The following is a 22,145-nucleotide window of genomic DNA, read 5'->3' as shown; positions in this document are numbered from 1 at the left end:
AAAAAGAAAAGAAATTGAGTTATTTGTAGTGAGGTGAATGGACCTAGAGTCTGTCATACAGAGTGAAGTATGTCAGAAAGCGAAAGACAAATATTGTACACTAACACATATGTGTGGAATCTATGAAAAAAAAATGTCATGAAGAACCTAGGGGTAAGACGGCAATAAAGACACAGACCTGGGCCTCCCTGGTGGCGCAGTGGTTGAGAGTCCGCCTGCCGATGCAGGGGATACGGGTTCGTGCCCCGGTCTGGGAGGATCCCATATGCCGCGGAGCGGCTGGGCCCGTGAGCCATGGCCACTGAGCCTGTGCGTCCGGAGCCTGTGCTCCGCAACGGGAGAGGCCACAACAGTGAGAGGCCCGCGTACAGCAAAAAAAAAAAAAAAAAAAAAAAAAAAAGACACAGACCTACTAGAGAATGGACTTGAGGATATGGGGAGGGGGAAGGGTAAGTTGTGACGAAGTGAGAGTGTGGCATGGACATATATACACTAGCAAACGTAAAATAGATAGCTAGTGGGAAGCAGCCGCATAGCACAGGGAGATCCACTCGGTGCTTTGTGACCACCTAGAGGGGTGGGATAGGGAGGGTGGGAGGGAGGGAGACGCAAGAGGGAAGAGATATGGGGACATATGTATATGTATAACTGATTCACTTTGTTATAAAGCAGAAACTAACACACCATTGTTAAGCAATTATACTCCAATAAAGATGTAAAAAAAAAAAAAAAAAACTTAGTCCCTTGGGATGTATCTATGTAGAATTGGACAAATCGCGTGAACTGTCGGAACCTTCATTTCTTCATCCTAAAATGAAAGTAATACGAGCACCTACCCATAGGGTTGATCTAAAGATTAAACAAAAGAATGTTTGTAAATTGCTATAATGTGGCTGTCATGTAGCTAAATAGTCAGTGATACTATTATTTTTGCAACCATTGCAAACCATAGCTACTTATCTTTCTTAGGAACTTCAAATAGCACTGATTCTTTGTAACATTCACTTGACATTTATTTATATACCAATTAGGTAGATTTCATATTATTTATGTAAATTTTATGCCAACTTCTTTTAACACTTTATAGAAATATACTTATGTAATACATAAAAGTGCACGTTATAAGTATACCACTCACTGAATTTTCACAAACCTGATTTACCCTTGCGGCAGACATTCAGATTCAGAAACAGAAGGTACCAACATCCTAGAAGGCCCCTTGATGTTCCCTTCTCGACTTTATACCTCCCCCCAAAGATAACCACTATCCTGACTTCTAGAAGCAAGTTTATACCAGTTGTTAACCTTATTATTTCTGTTATTTTTGGACAGCAAAATGAAATGAAATTTCTTGAGGTCAGGGACCATATGTTATACGTCTTCTCTCATTACAAGAACTATGTGTTATATATACACTCTTCTTCTATCAATCCCATCTTGCTGTATTGCCATTTGATTGCACCTGTCTGGCAAAGCCCCAGCCCTGGACGAGCCCCGCTGTCTGTCTTCCTTGCATCTCCACGAGGATTACTGGGCATGTGCCCTCTCCAACTGGTGCTGCAAAATCCGTGGTCACCAACCTTCAGTGGCTGCTCAGTTGTGCCCAGCCAACCTTCCTTATTTTTCTGATCAGCTACCTTCCACTCTTTATAGAAGCTATGTCAGGCCGTGTGTCCTTAATTCAGACTTCCTATCCCAGCATTTCCTTTCTTGAGACCCAACAGGTAACCATACCTTGTATGTCAAAGAGAAAATTCAAGCTGTCAGCAATTTGGTCAGTCTCCTATCGCCAAATGTTAAAATTTGCCTACATCCTCAGCCATCTTCCTATTTCCCCACTCTGAAGTTTCATTTCTATCTCTGTTCTCTCAGAGATCTTACTTTGTCAGGGTTCACCTTATTTAATCAATGATATCCTCTCCTTTGGTCAGTTGGCTCTTCATTTATTTTTTGCTTGTTTATTTATTTATTTATTTTTATTTATGGCTGTGTTGGGTCTTCGTTGCTGCACGTGGGCTTTCTCTAGTTGTGGTGGGGGGGAACTGGTCTTCATTGCTATGAGCAGGCTTCTCATTGCCCTGGCTTCTCTTGTTGTGGAGCACAGGCTCCAGGCATGCGGGCTTCAGAGGTTTTGGCTCACGGGCTCTAGAGCACAGGCTCAGTAGTTGTGGCGCACAGGCTTAGTTGCTCTGCAGCATGTGGGGTCTTCCCAGACTAGGGATCGAACCCATGTCCCCTGCATTGGCAGGCGGGTTCCTAACTACTGTGCCACCAGGGAAGTCCTGGCTCTTCATTTAAATATGTTAAAGTCCCTACTGTCTTTAGTTTCTTTTTTATAATTTTGTTTTTTTAATTGAAGTATAGTTGATTTATAGTGTTGAGCCAATCTCTGCTGTGCAGCAAAGTGACTCAATGATACACATAGAGACATGTTGTTTTTTATATTCCTTTCCCTTATGGTTTAGCACAGGATACTGAATATAGTTCCCTGTGCTATACAGTAGTAGGATCTTGTTGTTTATTCATTCTATATACAATAGCTTACATCTGCTAATCCCAAACTCCGGTCCTTCCCTCCTTCATGCCTCTCCCCCTTGGCAACCACAAGTCTCTTCTCTATGTCTGTGAGTCTGTTTCTGTTTTGTAGATATGTTCACTGGTGCCATATTTTAGATTCCAAATATAAGTGATATCATATGCTATTTGTCTTTCTGTTTCTGACTTACTTCACTTAGTATGATAATCTCTATTTGCATTCATGTTGCTGCAAATGGCATTATTTCATTCTTTTTTAAGAATGAGTAGTATTCCATTGTATATATTTACCACATCTTCTTTATCCATTCTTCTATTGATGGACATTTAGGTTGTTTCCATGTTTTGGCTGTTGTGAATAGTGCTTCTATGAACATAGGGGTGCATGTATCAACGTTTTCTGAAGAACTTCCACATTTTTTTCCATAGTTGTTGCACCAACTTACATTCCCACCAACAGTGTAGAAGGCTTCCCTTTTCTCCACACCCTCTCCAGCATTTGTTATTTGTAGACTTTTTAATGATAGCCATTCTGACCAGTGTGAGGTGGTATCTCATTGTAGTTTTGATTTGCATTTCTCTAATAATTAGCAATGTTGAGCATCTTTTCAAGTGCTACTGGCCATCTATATGTCTTCTTTGGAGAAATGTCTATTAAGGTCTTCTGCCCGTTTTTTGATTGAGTTGTTTTCTTGTTGTTGAGTTGTACAAGCTGTTTGTATATTTTGGAGATAAACATAATAATAACAAAGCCTTATCTGAAATAAACATTGCACTCCAGTCACCACCCCATCGCTCTCTTCTCTTGCAGCCAAAATTCTTCACAGAAGTCTTTATACTTCCTACCTTTAGCTTTTTGTCTCCCCTCTTACCTCAACCCACTTCACTCTAGCGTCCACCTCTGTTACCTCAGGAAACTCCCCTTATCAAGATTCCTGATGACGTACTTATGGCTTAACTCAATGGACACTTTTCAGGACCCATCTTTCTCAGCAGCACATGACACTGTTGACTATGACCGCTTTCTGGAAACATTCTCTTCACTTTCCTGCCAGACCACACTCTCCTGGTTTCCCTTCCACCTTACTTAGATTTCTTCTAAATCTCCTTTTAGAGCTCTTCCCTCTGTAAAAGTAGGTGTTCCTCAGAGTTCTTTCTTAAGCCTTCTTTGCTTCTCATGCTGCCATGACTAAGAGAATTAATTTAAAAATATACATACACAAAATCTTGGCCTTATTCAAATAAACAAGTATTGTAGCAATTGTTTTATGCTCACATAACATGACATGCTTTAAAATGGGTCCTTTCCACTATGTCAATAACAATAGCTAAAATTTATACAACTTTCTAGGCATAAGGCATAGCTATTTTTTTAACAACTTTATTGGAATACAGTTGCTTTACAATGGTGTGTTAGTTTCTGCTATGTAACAAAGCGAAACAGCTGTACATATACATATACCCCCATATCCCCTCCCTCTTGTGTCTCCCTCCCATCCTCCATATCCTATCCCTCTAGGTGGACAAAAAGCACCGAGCTGATCTCCCTGTGCTATGCAGCTGCTTCCCACTAGGTATCTATTTTACATTTGGTAGTGTATATATGTCCATGCCACTCTCTCACTTCATCCCAGCTTACCCTTCCCCCTCCCCATGTCCTCAAGTCCATTCTCTATGTCTGCATCTTTATTCCTGTCCTGCCCTTAGGTTCTTCAGAACCTTTCTTTTCTTTTTTTTAGATTCCATATATATGTGTCAGCATAAGGTATTTGTTTTTCTCTTTCTGACTTAACTTCACTCTGTATGACAGACTCTAGATCCACCTACCTCACTACAAATAACTCAATTTCGTTTCTTTTTATGGCTGAGTAATATTTCATTGTATATATGTGCCACATCTTCTTTATCCATTCATCTGTTGATGGACACTTAGGTTGCTTCCATGTCCTGGCTATTGTAAATAGAGCTGCAATGAACATTGTGGTATGTGCCTCTTTTTGAATTATAGTTTTCTCCGGGTAAATGCCCAGTAGTGGGATTGCTGGGTCGTATGGTAGTTCTATTTTTAGTTTTTTAAGGAACCTCCATTCTGTTCTCCATAGTGGCTGTATCAATTTACATTCCCACCAACAGTGCAAGAGGTTTCCCTTTTCTCCACACCCTCTCCAGCATTTATTGTTTCTAGATTTTTTTTATTATTATTATTTTATTAGTTTCTGCTTTATAACAAAGTGAATCAGTCATACATATACATCTGTTCCCACATCCCTTCCCTCATGCATCTCCCTCCCTCCCACCCTCCCCATCCCACCCCTCCAGGCAGTCACAAAGCACCGAGCTCATCTCCCTGTGCTCCGCGGCTGCTTCCCACTATCTATCTACCTTACGTTTGGTAGTGTATATATGTCCATGCCTCTCTTTCGCTTTGTCACAGCTTACCCTTCCCCCTCCCCATATCCTCAAGTCCATTCTCAAATAGGTCTGTGTCTTTATTCCCGTTTTACCCCTAGGTTCTTCATGACATTTTTTTAAATTCCATATATATGTGTTAGCATATGGTATTTGTCTTTCTCCTTCTGACTTATTTCACTCTGTATGACAGACTCTAGGTCTATCCACCTCATTACAAATAGCTCAGTTTTGTTTCTTTTTATGGCTGAGTAATATTCCATTGTATATATGTGCCACATCTTCTTTATCCATTCATCCGATGATGGACACTTAGGTTGTTTCCAGCTCTGGGCTATTGTGAATAGAGTTGCAATGAACATTTTGGTACATGTCTCTTTTTGAATTATGGTTTTCTCAGGGTATATGCCTAGTAGTGGGATTGCTGGGTCATATGGTAGTTCTATTTTTAGTTTTTTTAAGGAACCTCCATACTGTTCTCCATAGTGGCTGTACCAATTCACATTCCCACCAGCAGTGCAAGAGTGTTCCCTTTTCTCCACACCATCTCCAGCATTTATTGTTTCTAGATTTTTTGATGATTACCATTCTGACTGGTGTGAGGTGATACCTCACTGTAGTTTTGATTTGCATTTCTCTAATGATTAGTGATGTTGAGCATCCTATCATGTGTTTGTTGGCAGTCTGTATATCTTCTGTGGAGAAATGTCTATTTAGGTCTTCTGCCCATTTTTGGATCGGGTTGTTTGGTTTTTTGATATTGAGCTGCATGAGCTGCTTTTAAATTTTGGAGATTAATCCTTTGTCAGTTGCTTCATTTGCAAATATTTTCTCCCATTCTGAGGGTTGTCTTTTCATCTTGTTTATGGTTTCCTTTGCTGTGCAAAAGCTTCTAAGTTTCATTAGGTCCCATTTGTTTATTTTTGTTTTTATTTCCATTACTCTAGGAGGTGGGTCAAAAAGGATCTTGCTGTGATTTATGTCATAGAGTGTTCTGCCTAAGGCATAGCTATTTTAAAATTTATTTTTCCTGATAATAAAATAACATTTCCTCATGTAGGAAATTTAGAATACTAGTTTTATAAGATATAATATGATATAATATAGCATAATGCAATATCCTAACTTCTATTAGGAGATACTTACTGTTTACTTCTGACATTTCCTTCTAGATATATTATGTACTCTAACACATGAACACATATATATCTATACATGAATTTATAGTTAAGATAATTATATGTTTTCATTTATTTGTATAACTAGACATTTTCTTTTGTCATTAAAATTATTCATAACTATTTTATTGGCTCCATACATTCTCTCATATGAAAATAGAATGAAATCCTCAATACATCCATCTATTAAAAAATACTTAGAGTTTTAAATTGTCCTTTTTCTGCATTTTTTTCCTTAATATACATTCTTAAAAATTGATTTACTAGGTTAAAAATTTCAAGTTCCTGACTCTTAACATGTTTAGTCTGGTCATCCACTATAAGAATTATATCTATTTAAGTGACCATGAGCATTTGTTTTTCTTATTTCCAAAGAAGTTGTCTATATTTAAAACAATGCCTTGGGCTTCCCTGGTGGTGCAGTGGTTAAGAATCCACCCGCCAATGCAAGGGACAGGGGACACAGGTTCAAGCCCTGGTCTGGGAAGATCCCACATGCCGCAGAGCAACTAAGCCCATGTGCCACAACTACTGAGACCGCATGTCACAACTCCTGAAGCCTGCACACCTAGAGCCCGTGCTCCACAACAAGAGAAGCCACCACAATGAGAAGCCCATGCACAACAATGAAAAGTAGCCCCCACTCACCGCAACCAGAAAAAAGCCCACTCAAGGCAACAAAGACCAAATGCAGCCAAATTTTTAAAAAATAAATAATAATAAAAAATAAAATAAATTTAAAAAATAAAACAATACCTTGTAATTGTTTTGACTTATGTCTTTAGTTATTTAAAAAAGTTGAATAATTTTTAGATTTTTGTTTTTTATTTAAATTTCTTTGAATCATTCCTACAGGTTTTTTTCTTTTTTTCCCCTCTTTATTTAATATTAAAATTAAATGGAAGACTACTGAGAGAAAAAGAAGCCTCATGGTGAGGCAATTAAGGAGAGACATAGAGCAGAACTGGAGCTGACAAACTGCCTTGACTTTCTTCCTTTTCTAGTTGCAAACACTGAAAATATCTGTTAGACTTGTAAGTACAAAAGATATGTGATAACCTTTACAGTTCATCTTTGACACTGCCATTTCTTACAGTAAGGGTTTGGAGCAGATGGACAGATTATGAGTATATGGAAGATAAAGCCTGAGAAGAGAATAACATGGTCTCTCTATGGTAAATGATCCCTAGACAAATAACCAACATTTACTTCTTCATTACGCCATGGTAATTTACCAATGTTCCCAACACCATGCTAATACCTTCCCTTTCTTATGCCAGCCTAGTGCAGATGGAGTCTGCTCTGAGTAACAAAGTGCAAAACTGTTTCTTCTCAGCAAGGAGAATGAGAACTTGAAGGCAGAAACTCAAACAGTACTCCAGAAATCAGTGACTGGTACTGCAAAGCAGATTAGCAGAGACCCCCCAGCTTCTACTAATCCCACAGATCATCAAATCAATCATGACCCAGATGATGTGGAAAAGAGCAAGCACCCAGAGAAAAACCAGAAACCAGAGGACAACCAGTAACTCCTAACAGGAGCACTAATTGCAGATTTCTAGATGGCAAAGTGAGTAACAAATACCTGAACTTTTCTTGGTAATTGGATAGGAAAATTCAGAGTTAGGTCGGAAACATAGACTCACACCAACACACATTTCTACTAATGGTAATTAACACATCTTGCATCAGATAGAATTAGAATCATTTTTTTATCTGAAAATGAATTTTAAGGCCATTTTGTGTATTGCATCTTTGTTGACCACTAACTGAATTGGTTAGCCTATTCTATCTATGACTAACTCAGCGATAGTTATACAGTGATGTCACCATACATGCAAATTTGGGGTGTGCTAGAGGGGGAGGGTTCGTTTGCTTTAACATTACAGGAAAAGATCATTTATGTTCAAAATCCAATGAAATATGTCTAGGTATCAAAAAATTATCAGCCTTAAACTATCTTGATATAAATATATTATCACTGCACTCTGTTAAGAATCAACCAAACAATCCACAACAAACTAACTTGGTAATGATGAATCTAAATGATTATTACTTTGTAATTAAAAAGCAAGAGTAGCAGCAATTGAAAACTGGACCCAAATCAAGACAAACTAATGATTCATTGGTAACAAAGTACCATTTCCAAAAATTTCTGAAGTTGCAATTAAACAGACATATAGAGGAGTTTTGCAGTGCTGCCAAGCATGAAGTAACAGCCAGATATTTTAGTAGAATACTGAATTAGAGTCTTCAGTAAACACTAACATAACTATTTTTAGTTTATAATTTTAATAGCCCTTACTAAATCACTCAGATGCTTGCTAGTTTCCAGTCATGAGAATATAAAAGCCTGTGGATTTGGGATCTTTTGCTCATGAGAACTCTGCAAAGATTAAACTTTGGAGTGGTTACCAGTCCACCAATGGACCTCAGACCATGTTCTGCAAGGTCTCAAACACTGTGGACTTCTCTTTTTCCTTCCTAAAATTTTTATTGATCCTTCTAATTGTAAAATATTATATATTCATGTAGAAATTTTGTAAAATGGAAGAATATAAATAAGAAGAAATTAAAATTCAATCAAATAGTGGTATATTTCTTTCTCTTCTTTCTTCCATACATGGACACTGAATATGAACCATTATGTATATACTCTTTATTATCCTGGTCTATTCACTCCATATCAAGAATTCTCCCCTGGCTTCAAAAAATTCATCCTAAGTATCATGTTTAATGTCTCTATGAGAGTCATAATCAGAACTAACACTTATATAACATTTACTATGTGACAGGCACTATTCTAAGCTCTTTACATATATTAACTAACTTACTACTCCCCAAGCACCCAATGAGGTAGGAACTCTTATTATCTTCAGATCATAGACGAAGGAACTGAAGAACAAAGAGGTCAAGTGTGTTGCCTAGGTCATAAGGCTGAGAAGTGGCAGAGCCACAGTTGAGGCCCAGGTTCTAGATTCTTAATCCCCAAACTGTATTCATTCTTTTATGTGGATATAATATAGCTCATTTAACTAATCCCTTATTGATGGGCATTTAAGTCACTTCCAGTTTTTCTCTTATAAATGAAATTTTGTTTCTTGGCACTCCCCCTATCACATCAAGTTACCCATTTGGGGTACAGTTTCTGGATTAGCCATTGTAAAAGGCAGAATGTTCATTGGGTATGCTGTTCTTGGACCCCCACAATCTGATTCTTTGCTAGCTCTGTAGTGCCAGAGGGAGATGATTTGTCCCTCCTCTCCCAGTATTCAAGGAAGTTTCTGATGGGAGGCTCAGCAGGGCTAACACCCAGCCACCAAACACAGCAATACCTCATAGGAAGTGGGGGCCTAATGGGTTCTGTCTGCCGAGTGTATGGTCCTTGATGGCCAGGTGGCAGCCACAGTTGCCTGGTACAGAGACCCTCATTACCACCTTGACTAAGTGGTAAAGGGAATCCTGCCACAGTGAAAGAAGTAAACCAATCAGAACTCCTTCTAGATCCTTATTCCTCATACACAGATGAAAATAAGCCTTCCTCCCTGGGATGTAACAGGCAATCTGGACCAGCTGAATTTGCTTTAAAAGAAAAGTAGCTGATAGAGACTTGAGCCAACATGGGTGAGGACAGGCAAGTATGAAACTCTATTGTAAATTACAGATAAATTTGAAGACTATCGTTAGTAGGAGGTAAGTAAAGCTGAAAATGTTAAGAGAATCAATAGTTTCATGTATCCAAGAACAGTAAGGTAGCTTAGAAATCAACAAATACAAACTTTCATTTCACAAATGAAGAATAAGAGGCCAAGAGAGCTTAAATGATGGTTCAAGGTCTCACAGTTAGAGCCTGGCTCTTCTCACTGCCAGCCCTAGGACCTTTTGTCTCTAAATTCTCTCCTTCCATGTCTTTGAAAATACATATATGTTGTTTACACTGTTTCTCAGAAGCATCAGCTCTGCCTTCTCTCAAAAAAAAAATGTATGACTAGAAACAGACTCAGTACCACAGTTTCAAAAATAAAATTAAAGTGTGCTTTTTGCATCTGGCAGCATGAAAATGAAAGTGTTCATGTTTTAATTTTAATAATTATCACAGTTGATTGGTAGTATGTTCTTTTCAGAGTCCTTTTGCATGTTTTATCTTGTTTGTTCTCCACAACAGCCGTTGAGGTAGGTAGAGACACATGATGTTATCCTCATTTTATAGATGAATAGACAGATGTCAGGGACATTTCCACTTGACTGTGCATTGGCAGCTGAGATTCAACAAGTTCAAAGCCAAACCTTTGATCCTGCTCTTCTTCCGTTGGTCTGTGTCTCACAGAAAGTTCCCACAACTCTCCCAGTTGCATAAGCAAGAAATCCGGACATGCTTTCCTCTTCTCCATCCCTAACTCTGATATCCAACTAATCACTGAGCCCTTTAAATTCCATCCTTTTTATGTCTCTCAAAGTGTCCTCTTACTTATGTTTCTTCTGCCATCATCCTAGTCAGACCACTATTACACATCAGTAGGAAGATTTTAATTATCTTAAAACAGGACTTATTTTTCTATGTTTTCTTCTCTTTATTGGTCAGCTGTGATAACAACAATGCTGTGGGACAAGCAAGCCCAATACTCAGTGGTTTATAACAATAGTCGTTTTTGTTCACACCACATATCTGAGTAAGACAGCTTTTACTTATTACAGTAGGACTTTCGAGGCTTGGCTCCAGACTGCAGATTTGGTTCAGGTCTGCGCTGTTTTTCTTATTGTTCTGAATCCAATGGGCTCCTCAAGGCAAGCTCTTCCCATGGTAATGGAAACATTTCAAGAGGACAAACACAACTGCATTACTCAACCACAAGTACATTTTAAGTCTTTGCTTATGTCATATCCACTAACATCCCACTGGCCAAAGCAAGCCACATGGCAAAACACAACACCAATGGGGCAGGGATATATATATGCTACCTCTTTTAGGAGGAATTTCAAAACCACTGATCAAGTGTATCCCCTACTTAAAACACCTGAACACCACTGTTTAATCATCACTGCCCTAGTAGAAAATTCAAACTCCTTGACTTACTGTACCAACTCAATTCTGTTCACTGTCTACTTCCCTTCAATCCCCACCTTTCACTAAACTGAACTTCTATGTCCCAAATAGAGTTCTGCTTCTTTTTATCTCCTATCCTTTGACCATGCAATTACTTTTATGTGAAATTTTCTTCCCTCCTTCTCTATTTAACTCCTAATTACATCGGGGTCTCAACACAGATATCAAGTCTATCAAGAAACATCATTGTGGGCTTCCCTGGTGGCACAGTGGTTGAGAGTCCACCTGCCGATGCAGGGGACATGGGTTAGTGCCCCGGACCGGGAAGATTCCACATGCCACAGAGCGGCTGGGCCTGTGAGCCATGGCTGCTGAGCCTGTGCGTCTGGATCCTGTGCTCCGTAATGGGAGAGGCCACAACAGTGAGAGGCCAATGTACCGCAAAAAAAAAAAAAAAAAGAGAGAGAGAGAGAAACATCATTGTCTCACCACCAAAACTTCCTTTTCTAAGGTACATCTACATCAATCTGTGCATATGGTAGATGTTATTATACTATTAAAATAGTTTGTTTCCTTGTCAATGTCCTTCCATGAGTCTGTAAATTCCTTGAGAATATTCATTTTTGTTTCCAAAGTGCGTCTCTCTATATATTAACCCAAAGCCAACATATTATTTAATGGAGAAACACTAGAGTCTTTCACATCAGAGTCAGGAGAAGTCAAAGTACCCAATATCTCTGCTGGGTTTTAATATTATGTTGGAGGTATTAGCTAATATAATTAAACAAGCGAAAGCAATCCAGGCATAATAATTAAAAAGGAGGAAAATCTCTTTTCAGATGGTAAGATTATATATATAAACTGTCACAATTTCTAATGAAGAAACTATTAAAACAGTAAGAGGGACTTCCCTGATGGCCCAATAGTTAAGAATCTGCCTGCCAATGCAGGAGACATGGGTTTGATCCCCAGTCCGGGAAGATCCCACATGCCACGGAGCAACTCAACCTGTGCACCACAACTACTGAGCCTGTGCTCTAGAGCCCGTGAGCCACAACTACTGAAGCCCACGTGCCTAGAGCTCATGCTCTGCAACAAGAGAAGCCACCATGATGAGAAGCCCTTGCACTGCAACGAAGAGTATCCCCTGCTCACTGCAACTAGAGAAAGCCCACGTGCAGCAACAAAGACCCAATGCAGCCATAAATAAATAAATAAATAAATAAATTTATTATAAAAAATAACAGTAAGAGAATTTGGCAAAATAGAGTTATAGCATCAATATCCACAAATCAATGGTTTTCATATATATACACACACACACACACACACACACGTACGTACAAAACCTAGTTAGAAAATAAAATGGAAAACACCATTTACAATAGCAAATAGATACTTAACTAAATTAACTAAATAAATAAATCAGATACATAGGTATAAACTGAACAAGAAATAATGTCCAAACATTTATGAGGAAAAATATAAAATACTCTTGAAAAACATGAGTATATTTGAATGATGGAAAGGTATGCTATTATATTCTTGTACAGAAAAAATTAACATCATCAATTTCTATCCAAATCCCAATGACCTTTTTTGTATAAATGTAAAAACTCATCCTAAAATTCATATGGAATCTCAAGGGACCTTGAATATCCAAAACAATCCTGAAAAAGACCAAAGCTGGAGGACTTATACTTTCTGATTTCAAAACTAACTGTAAAGATACAATAATCAAAGTGGTATAGTACTGGCATAAAGAGAGACATATGGACCAATGGAATAGAATAGGGAGTCCAAAACTACACCTTCACATATATGCTGAAATGATTTTTTTTTAGATTTATTTATTTATTTTTGGCTGTGTTGGGTCTTCATTGCTGTGCGTGGGCTTTTTCTAGCTGCGGGGAGCAGGGGCTACTCTTCGTTGTGGTGCATGGGCTTCTCATTGCGGTGGCTTCTCTTGTTGCAGAGCATGAGCTCTAGGGCGTGCAGGCTTTAGTAGTTGCGGTGTGTGGGTTCAGTAGTTGTGGATCACAGGCTCTAGAGCGCAGGCTCAGTAGTTGTGGCTCATGGGCTTAGTTGCTCCATGGCATGTGGGATCTTCCCGGACCAGGGCTCAAACCCATGTCTCCTGCATTGGCAGGCGGATTCGTAACCACTGTGCCACCAGGGAAGCCTGAAATGATTTTTTGACAAGGATGCCAAGATGATTCAATTGGAAAAAGACTTTTTTTTCAACAAATGGTACTGGGAAAACTGGATATCTGTATACAAAAGTATGATCAAAACGAATCTATGACTTAAATTTAAGATCTAAACCTATAAAACTCTTGAAAGGAAAAATAGGGAAAAACCTTCACATTAGATCTGGCAATGATTTCTTGGATCTGACCCCAAAGGCACAGGCACCAGAATAAAAAATTGACAAACTGGATTTCATGAAAATTTTAAAATGCTGTGCATCAAAAGACACTATCAAGAGAGTAGAAAGGCAGCCCACAGAATGGGAGAAACTATGTGCAAAACATAAATCTGATAAGGGAATTAATGTCCAGGATATATAGACAACTCCTAAAGCACAACAACAACAAAACAACCTGATTCAAAAATGGGCAAAGGACTTGCATAGACATTTCTCCAAAGAAGATACACAATGACCAATAAGCACATGAAAAGATATTCAACATCACTATCACATTAGTGAAATGCAAATCAAAACTATAATGAGGTACCACCTCACACGCATTAGGACAGCTACTAAAAAAAAAAATGAAAGAAAGGAAAAAAAAACAGAAAATAACAAATGTTGGCAAGGATGTAGAGAAATTGGAACCCTTGTGCACTGTTGGTGAGAATGTAATATGGTACAGCCGCTGTGCAGCAGTTTCTCAAAAAGTTAAAAATAGAATTACCATTAGGTCCAGCTAGTCTACTTCTGGTAATACACAAAAGAGTTGAAAGGAAGGTCTCAAGGAGATATTTGTACAGCCATGTTCATAGCAGCATTATTCACAATAGCTAAAATGGAGAAGAAACCCAAATGTCCATCAACAGATGAATGGATAAGCAAAATGTGGTGTATGCCTACAATGGAATATTATTCAGCCTTAAAAATGTAGGAAAGTCCAGGGGCTTCCCTGGTGGCGCGGTGGTTGAGAGTCCGCCTGCCGATGCGGGGGACGCGGGTTCGTGCCCCGATCCCGGAGGATCCCACGTGCCACGGAGCGGCTGGGCCCGCGAGCCATGGCCGCGGAGCCTGTGTGTCCGGAGCCTGTGCTCCGCAACGGGAGAGGCCACAGCAGTGAGAGGCCCGCGTACAGCAAAAAAAAAAAAAAAAAAAAAAAAAAAAAAAAAAAAAAAAATGTAGGAAAGTCTGATACAGGCTACAACACGGATAATTTTCACATTTGTTAAGTAAAATAAGCCTGTTACAAAAAGGCAAATACTGTATGGTTCCACTTATACAAGATACTCAGAGTAGTCAAAACATAGGGACAGAAAGTAGAATGGTGGTGCCAGGGCCTGAGGGGAGGAGGGAATAGGCAGTTGTTTAATAGGTATAGAGTTTCAGTTTTGTATGATAAAAAGAGTTCTGTGGATGCATGGTGGTGATGGTTACACAATAACATGAGTAGACTTAATACCACTGAACTGTGCACTTAAAAATGGTGAAGATAATGAATTTTATGTCATGTGTATTTTACCACAATTCCAAAGAATGGGAAAAAACATGAACAAAATCAAGATGTCAATCCTCCCTGAGGTAATTTATAAACTTAATGTGATTCCAGTAAAAATAGTATAAGATTTTTGTTTTGTAAATCATCAAATTGGTTATAAAGTTAATTTGAAATAATAAACAAGCAAGAATAGTCAGTAAAACCCTGAATAGAAAAGCAGTGGGTACATGGCTAGCGTTACCAGATATAAAATGTAAAAGCTCTGTCTCTAAAATAGTGTTACTTTGGCACATAAATAGATGAGACTAATAGACTTGAAAAAAAAAGTGAAGAAATAAACCCAATGGCATATTGCAATTTTGTGTATAATAAAGATGACATCACAAATTAGTAGGGAAAACATAGACTTTTTAATAAGCAATATAGGATTATCTAGCCATAGAGAAAATTTTAAATCGTGTATATTCCTCACATATTATACATGTAACAATGTATACCAGGATGTATTCCAAATGGATCAGGGATTTAATATAAAAAATAACTGCATGGTAGTACAAGAAAATGGGCAATTTCCTCTATAATCTGAGATAAGGGAAAATTTTCTCAACTGTGACTCAACATGCAGATACAATAAGAAAAAATGTGATAATTTTGATTACACATATGTGGCCAGAACCACCATCAGCAAAGCACATAGATACTTAACAAACTGGGGAAAATATCTGCAACCTATATCATAAATATATCCCTAACAGATAGAATCTTCTATCTAAAAATTAAGAAGAAAAAAGACAGTAAACTATTAGAAAAAATGAGCAAAATATAGGAACAGGCAGGTCACAGAATGATAAATATAAATGACCCTTAAACATATCAAAAGATATAGCCTTGCTCTTAATAAAAGGAATGAGAGTTAAAACCACCTTGAGATATAATTTCTCACCTATTACACTGGCAAAAGTCCAGAAAATTGACAACATACTTTGTTAGAAGGTAGAGGAAATTTTAAATGGAACAACCACTTTGGAAGGAAATTAGGCAATAATCAGCAAAACTACTTATGTATGAATTTTTTGACATGAAAATCTCACTTTCAGAAATCTATCCCAAAGGTATACTGGAAATATGTTTAACAATTTATGTAGAAGGTATTCGCTGCAGCATTACTTATTATATCAAAAACTGTAAACAACCTAAATTTCTTTTTTTTTTTTACATCTTTATTGGAGTAAAATTGCTTAACAATGGTGTGTTAGTTTCTGCTTTATAACAAAGTGAATCAGTTATACATATACATACATTCCCATATCTCTTCCCTCTTGTGTCTCCCTCCCTCCCACCCTCCCTATCCCACCCCTCTAGGTGGTCACAAAGCACCGAGTGGATCTCCCTGTGCTATGCGGCTGCTTCCCACTAGCTATCTATTTTACGTTTGCTAGTGTATATATGTCCATGCCACACTCTCACTTCGTCACAACTTACCCTTCCCCCTCCCCATATCCTCAAGTCCATTCTCTAGTAGGTCTGTGTCTTTATTCCCATCTTACCCCTAGGTTCTTCATGACATTTTTTTTCATAGATTCCACATATATGTGTTAGCGTACAGTATTTGTCTTTTGCTTTCTGACTTACTTCACTCTGTATGACATACTCTAGGTCCATTCACCTCACTACAAATAACTCAATTTCTTTTCTTTTTATGGCTGAGTAATATTCCACCGTATATATGTGCCACATCTTTATCCATGCATCCAATGATGGACACTTAGGTTGTTTCCATCTTCTGGCTACTGTAAATAGAGCTGCAATGAACATTTTGGTACATGAACCTTTTTGAATTATGGTTTTCTCAGGGTATATACCCAGTAGTGGGATTGCTGGGTCATATGGTAGTTCTATTTGTAGTTTTTTAAGGAACTTCCATACTGTTCTCCAAAGTGGCTGTACCAATTCACATTCCCACCAGCAGTGCAAGAGTGTTCCCTTTTCTCCACACCCTCTCCAGCATTTGTTTCTAGATTTTTTGATGATGGCCATTCTGACTGGTGTGAGATGATATCTCATTGTAGTTTTGATTTGCATTTCTCTAATGATTAATGATGTTGAGCATTCTTTCATGTGTTCGTTGGCAATCTGTATATCTTCTTTGGAGAAATGTCTACTTAGGTCTTCTGCCCATTTTTGGATTGAGTTGTTTGTTTTTCTGTTATTGAGCTGCATGAGCTGCTTGTAAATTTTGGAGATTAATCCTTTGTCAGTTGCTTCATTTGCAAATATTTTCTCCCATTCTGAAGGTAAACAACCTAAATTTCCATCAATAAGGGACAGGTTGAAAAAACTAAGGTACATCCATACAAGGAGTATTATAAAAACTTTAATAAAACTGTAGAAAGTAATGAAGAATATCACTATATATATGAATCATATATATACACATATATATACACACACAGACATACATATAATTGTATGGTTATATCCATACTTTATATCACTGTATGGAATAATATAGCTAGATGTACTATTAATTAAACAAAAGCAAAGTGAAGAAAAGTATGTAGATTATGCTTCCAAATATCTATTATTGCTTATGTTTTTAAAAATGAAGGAATTAATAAAAAGTTTTTTTAAAAAAAACATGGTTACCTATTGGGACTAGAGGGACTATAATGGAGGGATCAAGAATAGAAACCACAAATCTCTGACTAAATCTTGTTCTGTAGATTTGGCTTTGGAACTATTTAAATATTTTACATAAATATAAAACTAAATTAAATGTTTAAAAAAATCAAGCCCTAAAAATTGAAAACAAAATAAAGTAAGTCTGTTTTAGTTATCTATTGCTGCATAACAAATTGTCTGAAAAGGTGGCCACTTAAACCAATAACCATATATTATCTCTCACTGTTTCTGAGGGACAAGAATCCAGGAATGGCTTAGATGAGTAGTTCTTGCTCAAGGTCTCCCATGAAATTTCATGCCAAATGTCAGCAGGAATGCAGTCACCTGAAGGCTTACCCAGGGCTAGAAGATCCACTTCTAGGCCCCTTTGAGTGGCTATTGACAGAGATCTCAGTTACTTGCTGGCTGTGGCCAGAGATATTGTCTCTTTTCAATTTGGGCCTCTCCATAGGGCTGCTTGTGACATGGTATCTGGCTTTCCCAAGATAAGTTATCCCAGAAAGAGAGAGAGAGAGTGAGTGTGTGTGCACAACCAAAACTGAAGCCCCAATGTCTTAATAACCTAATCTCAGAAGTGGCATACCATCACTTGTACAGTGTTCTTCTATTGGTTATCCAGACTAATTCTAATTAAGTGTGGAGGGGAAGGCCTGCACAAGAACCTGAGTACTAGGAGGCAGGGATCACTGGGGCCGCCTTGGAGACTAGCTACCACATGAACCTATGTATTAATTGACAGCAAAACCAAAGAGCGTGGAACTATTGTAAATAACTTTAAAACAGAATAACTTCACTGTATGTCTCTAGTGGGGTATATATTCTAAGGAAAAATTTTTTGAAAAAATACCTTTAAAGGTTTTCAGTAACCATTATGTTGATATTGTTCTTCTGTCCACCCCTCATAGATCTTTTGGAAGGAGACACACAGAAAATAGCAAACATATTCATAATATAGTTGTACAATATACAAAATATTTAAAATACATATGGCATTCATTCTTCACAGCATTCCTGGGAGCACAATATATTTTCCCCTTTCCATAGGCAAGGCCATAAAATTTAGTCTGTAATGTCTAGGCCAAAAGATCTATGAGGGGCTGTCAGCAATCATACCTGTCTTGTTCACCTGTATCTCTAGTGCCAAAGATAAAGGCACTGAATAAATTTTCTGTATAAATGGGAATAAAAGGACTAAAGAACACCTTGACTCCATGAGAATGATAAGTGTTGATAAATGTGTCTTTAGAATACTGTAATATAGAAGTGTATCAATTCTCAGAGGCAGAAAATATTTATATGTGCTTGAAAATATAAATATTTTATATTACAAGGAATTTATAAAGAAACGTATTGTTCTGAGAACACTATGTCTGAAATACCTAACTAAATACCTTGCAGAATGAAACTGTTCTGTGGACAGACTGTGGAATAGTTCTTATCCCAGAGGAAAGGTGAAAAGCAGGGTCCAAATCTTATCTGCACAATTTACTAGGAAGTAAATTTTGGGCAAGTCTAGCCTAGTGCTAGATCTACGAAAAACATTACCATGACTCCCCACTGCCCTCAGGATAAAGCACAAATACTAACAAGAGTTAAGGCTATTCATCTCCTTTCTCCTGCCTCCCTCTCCAGCCTTGCCTTTTGTCTTTCCAAAAACTTAAGTGATGCTCTGAGAGCATCCATTACTCTCTTTTAGGCACATGCACCTTTGAGGTTTTCTACATCCAGTTTCCTTTTCCTGTACTCTTCCTTCTTCTCTTCTCCTCTTTATTCCCCTTTATTCCCATTCCGTCTATTATGGAAGTCTCCACTCCTTAGCCTATCCAAATCTACCTCATCTTTCAAGCCTAGACTTATATGTCATTGCTTCCAGACCTGGACCACCAAGTCCAGGTTAGATGGACCTATGGGCTGTTCTAATAGTGTCCCTTACCATCCCATGGTGTACTGTCACAGTCGCTTGTCATACCTCTCATCATCTGCAAGCTCTGTGAGAGCAGAGGCCATATCTGTTTTATTCACTGTAGGGCCTATCACAGTGCCTGGCCTAGCCTAGGCAAGCCATAAGTATTTCTTAAATGAAGGAATACAGTTACTTAACTTCTGTAAGCCTCAGCATTCCAAATATAAAATGGTACAAATACTACCTACCTTATAGGGTTGTTGTACGGATTAAATTGAATGATATAAACAAAGTACTCATAATGGTACCTTGTAGAGAGTATGTGCCCAATATATGTCGTGTTATTATTATGCTTATTTTAGAATGCTCTGCCATTGCTGCTCACTCTGCCCACTCTAGAGACCCTCTTGATTTTTCTTTAAAATGTTTTATGACTATACAGCATCTGTAGGTTGCTATTCATACTGATAGGTTATTCAATATAACTATCAATTGAGTACAGACACTCAGTTTTCAGTGAATCCTTCTGATAATGTCTCCTTTCAATTACTTGACATTAAAAATAGCCATGTGATTCAATTTGTACCCAGGATTTTAATTTAATCAAGTATGGCAAGGTGACACATATAGAGGCAACTGCCTTTGAAAGAATGTATTATTTACATTTCCCAGTGAAAAGGGGGCATGCCACACCATGCAGGGCCACATGTGGAAGCACCAAAGTCAGTCAGGAGGCAGAGGAGTGAGGGGAGAGCACAGGCCACAGCCTTTACTGGGGTTTCCATGGGAAAGGTAATGCAGATCAGAACTGGCTGGTTTGAACAATTCCAGTGGGCTTTGGGCCCACTGGAGGCCCAAAGAGGGGCTGTCCCCAGTCTTATATCTGGACCTGGGTAGATTTAGGGCAAGGGAAATATTGGCTTGGTGTGTGAGAGTTAGATAAAGGAGGTGGTTAGAGATATGGACTTAGGATTGGTTGGTTCACATATTAAAGATGTATTAGCAGGCAAGCTGCTTACTATCTCTAGGAATTACTTAGCACTTGAAGGGGCAGTCTCCTCCAGCCAGCAAGGCCCCCAAGATGTCAAACCATCATAAAATACAGAAAATAAAAAACATTATTACTACATCATGCACCATGGCATGAGGGAATGGGATTTTATCATTGACCCTTGTTCCATCGTTTATTCTGTTGTAACCTTTAATAACATTGCTCTTGGGGTGTAATATTCTAGGTGTTTTAATCTCTTCTATTCCATTCTTGACAAAGCTCACAATTGCCTTTGCTGCTCTTCTTGAATCTGCTAATTGAAACAGCCCAAGGTTAGCCCTATCTCTAATAATAGCCCTCCATTTGCCTATAAACATCTTATGGTCTACCTATTTTTTCTTTGTCACCGAGACCTTCTTTATTGCACAAAAGAAAAAGTGTCTAATTGTCCATTTATTTATCAAACTTGTGTTAACTGCATAATGATGAAGTTAATGTTGAGGTAACCTTTCTCTTCTGTGGGGATTCAATGACTCAATGACCACATGGGCTGAAGTCATTTGGAACTGTGAATGTGTTTTAAGTATTTGTTGACTCGGACTTCCCTGGTGGTGCAGTGGTTAAGAATCCACCTGCCAGTGCAGGGGACATGGGTTCGAGCCCTGGTCCAGGGAGATTCCACATGCTGCAGAGCAACTAAGCTTGTGTGCCACAACTACTGAGCCTGCGCTCTAGAGCCCATGAGCCACAACTACTGAGCCCACGTACCACAACTACTGAAACCTGCACGCCTAGAGCCTGTGATCCACAACAAGAGGAGCCACCACAATGAGAAGCCCAAGCACTGCAACGAAGAGTAACCCCCACTCGACACAACTAGAGAAAAGCCCAGGCGCAGCAACAAAGACCCAGTGCAGCCATAAATAAATAAATAAATAAATTTATTTTTAAAAAAAGAATTTGTTGACTCACTCATATTCTCCCTTTTTTCTTTCTCTTCACCCATCCCTTCTGATCCTTACTACTATTTGTCTTTGTTTCTTTAAGATTCCCAACCAGGAAAATGTCTACTGCAGCTCTATACCAACTGGAGACCAGTCCCTGTCCTATATCCATGGCCTCCCCAGGAGAAACCTTAGAGACTGGTCCTTAGAACAGATGGCAAGGGGCAGCGCTGACTAACCCAATGTGTGTATCCTAAGAGTTGTTGGGCTGTTTTCTATTGTGGTTGAAGGGGTATTATTTGTTAACTGTACATTTTGATGTGAAACAGATAATAAGAAGGTCTGAGCATGGACTGGTGGACACCACACTCCATATGTCCCATCAGCTTTCAAGGAAGCTTCCCTGAGGAGTTCACTGGCAAACCTCAAATGATTCCCCTGAACATTGCATCTTACTTCCCCCTTACTCCTCCCAGATCCAATGAGTCTCTAAGATTTGTTATTCTAAATTCCCATATAATCAAAAATTGTTTTGTAAAAGACAGATGATACATGTTAAGGAGGCTTCTAACAGAGCATGTACTCTGAAATGATTTCCTTCTTTTCTTCTCCTAAAGAAAAAGGTCCTGAGACATTGTAAACTAATGAATATACCCAGACTGAATACTTACTCTGAAGTGTAAGTGTTCTTCCCTGTTCCTTTTAGGACAAGGCTTAAAAGTGGATGCTTTGATACCAGCCAAACTAGGCTTCTTCTTCCTTGCATTAGTGTT

At 38.4% G+C, this 22,145-nt stretch overlaps 1 protein-coding gene across 1 annotated transcript in view; it reads left to right on the top strand.

Moving 5' to 3' along the window:
* The window catches only part of LOC309799133 (uncharacterized protein C1orf87), a gene marked incomplete at both ends in the record, with an annotated part of 88,865 nt that overhangs the window by 19,853 nt on the left and 46,867 nt on the right, over positions 1-22,145 (top strand). The window contains 4 exon segments of the mRNA XM_082612139.1: positions 7,459-7,646; positions 7,649-7,692; positions 21,476-21,607; positions 21,611-21,616. Of these exon segments, the coding sequence (XP_082468265.1) occupies positions 7,459-7,646; positions 7,649-7,692; positions 21,476-21,607; positions 21,611-21,616 (370 nt within the window).

Source organism: Mesoplodon mirus (assembly GCF_964341445.2).
Source record: "Mesoplodon mirus genome assembly, chromosome: 3".
Taxonomy (NCBI): Eukaryota; Metazoa; Chordata; class Mammalia; order Artiodactyla; family Ziphiidae; genus Mesoplodon; species Mesoplodon mirus.
Note: the sequence above shows the minus strand (reverse complement) of the source record. Positions and strands in the feature narration are given on the sequence as shown.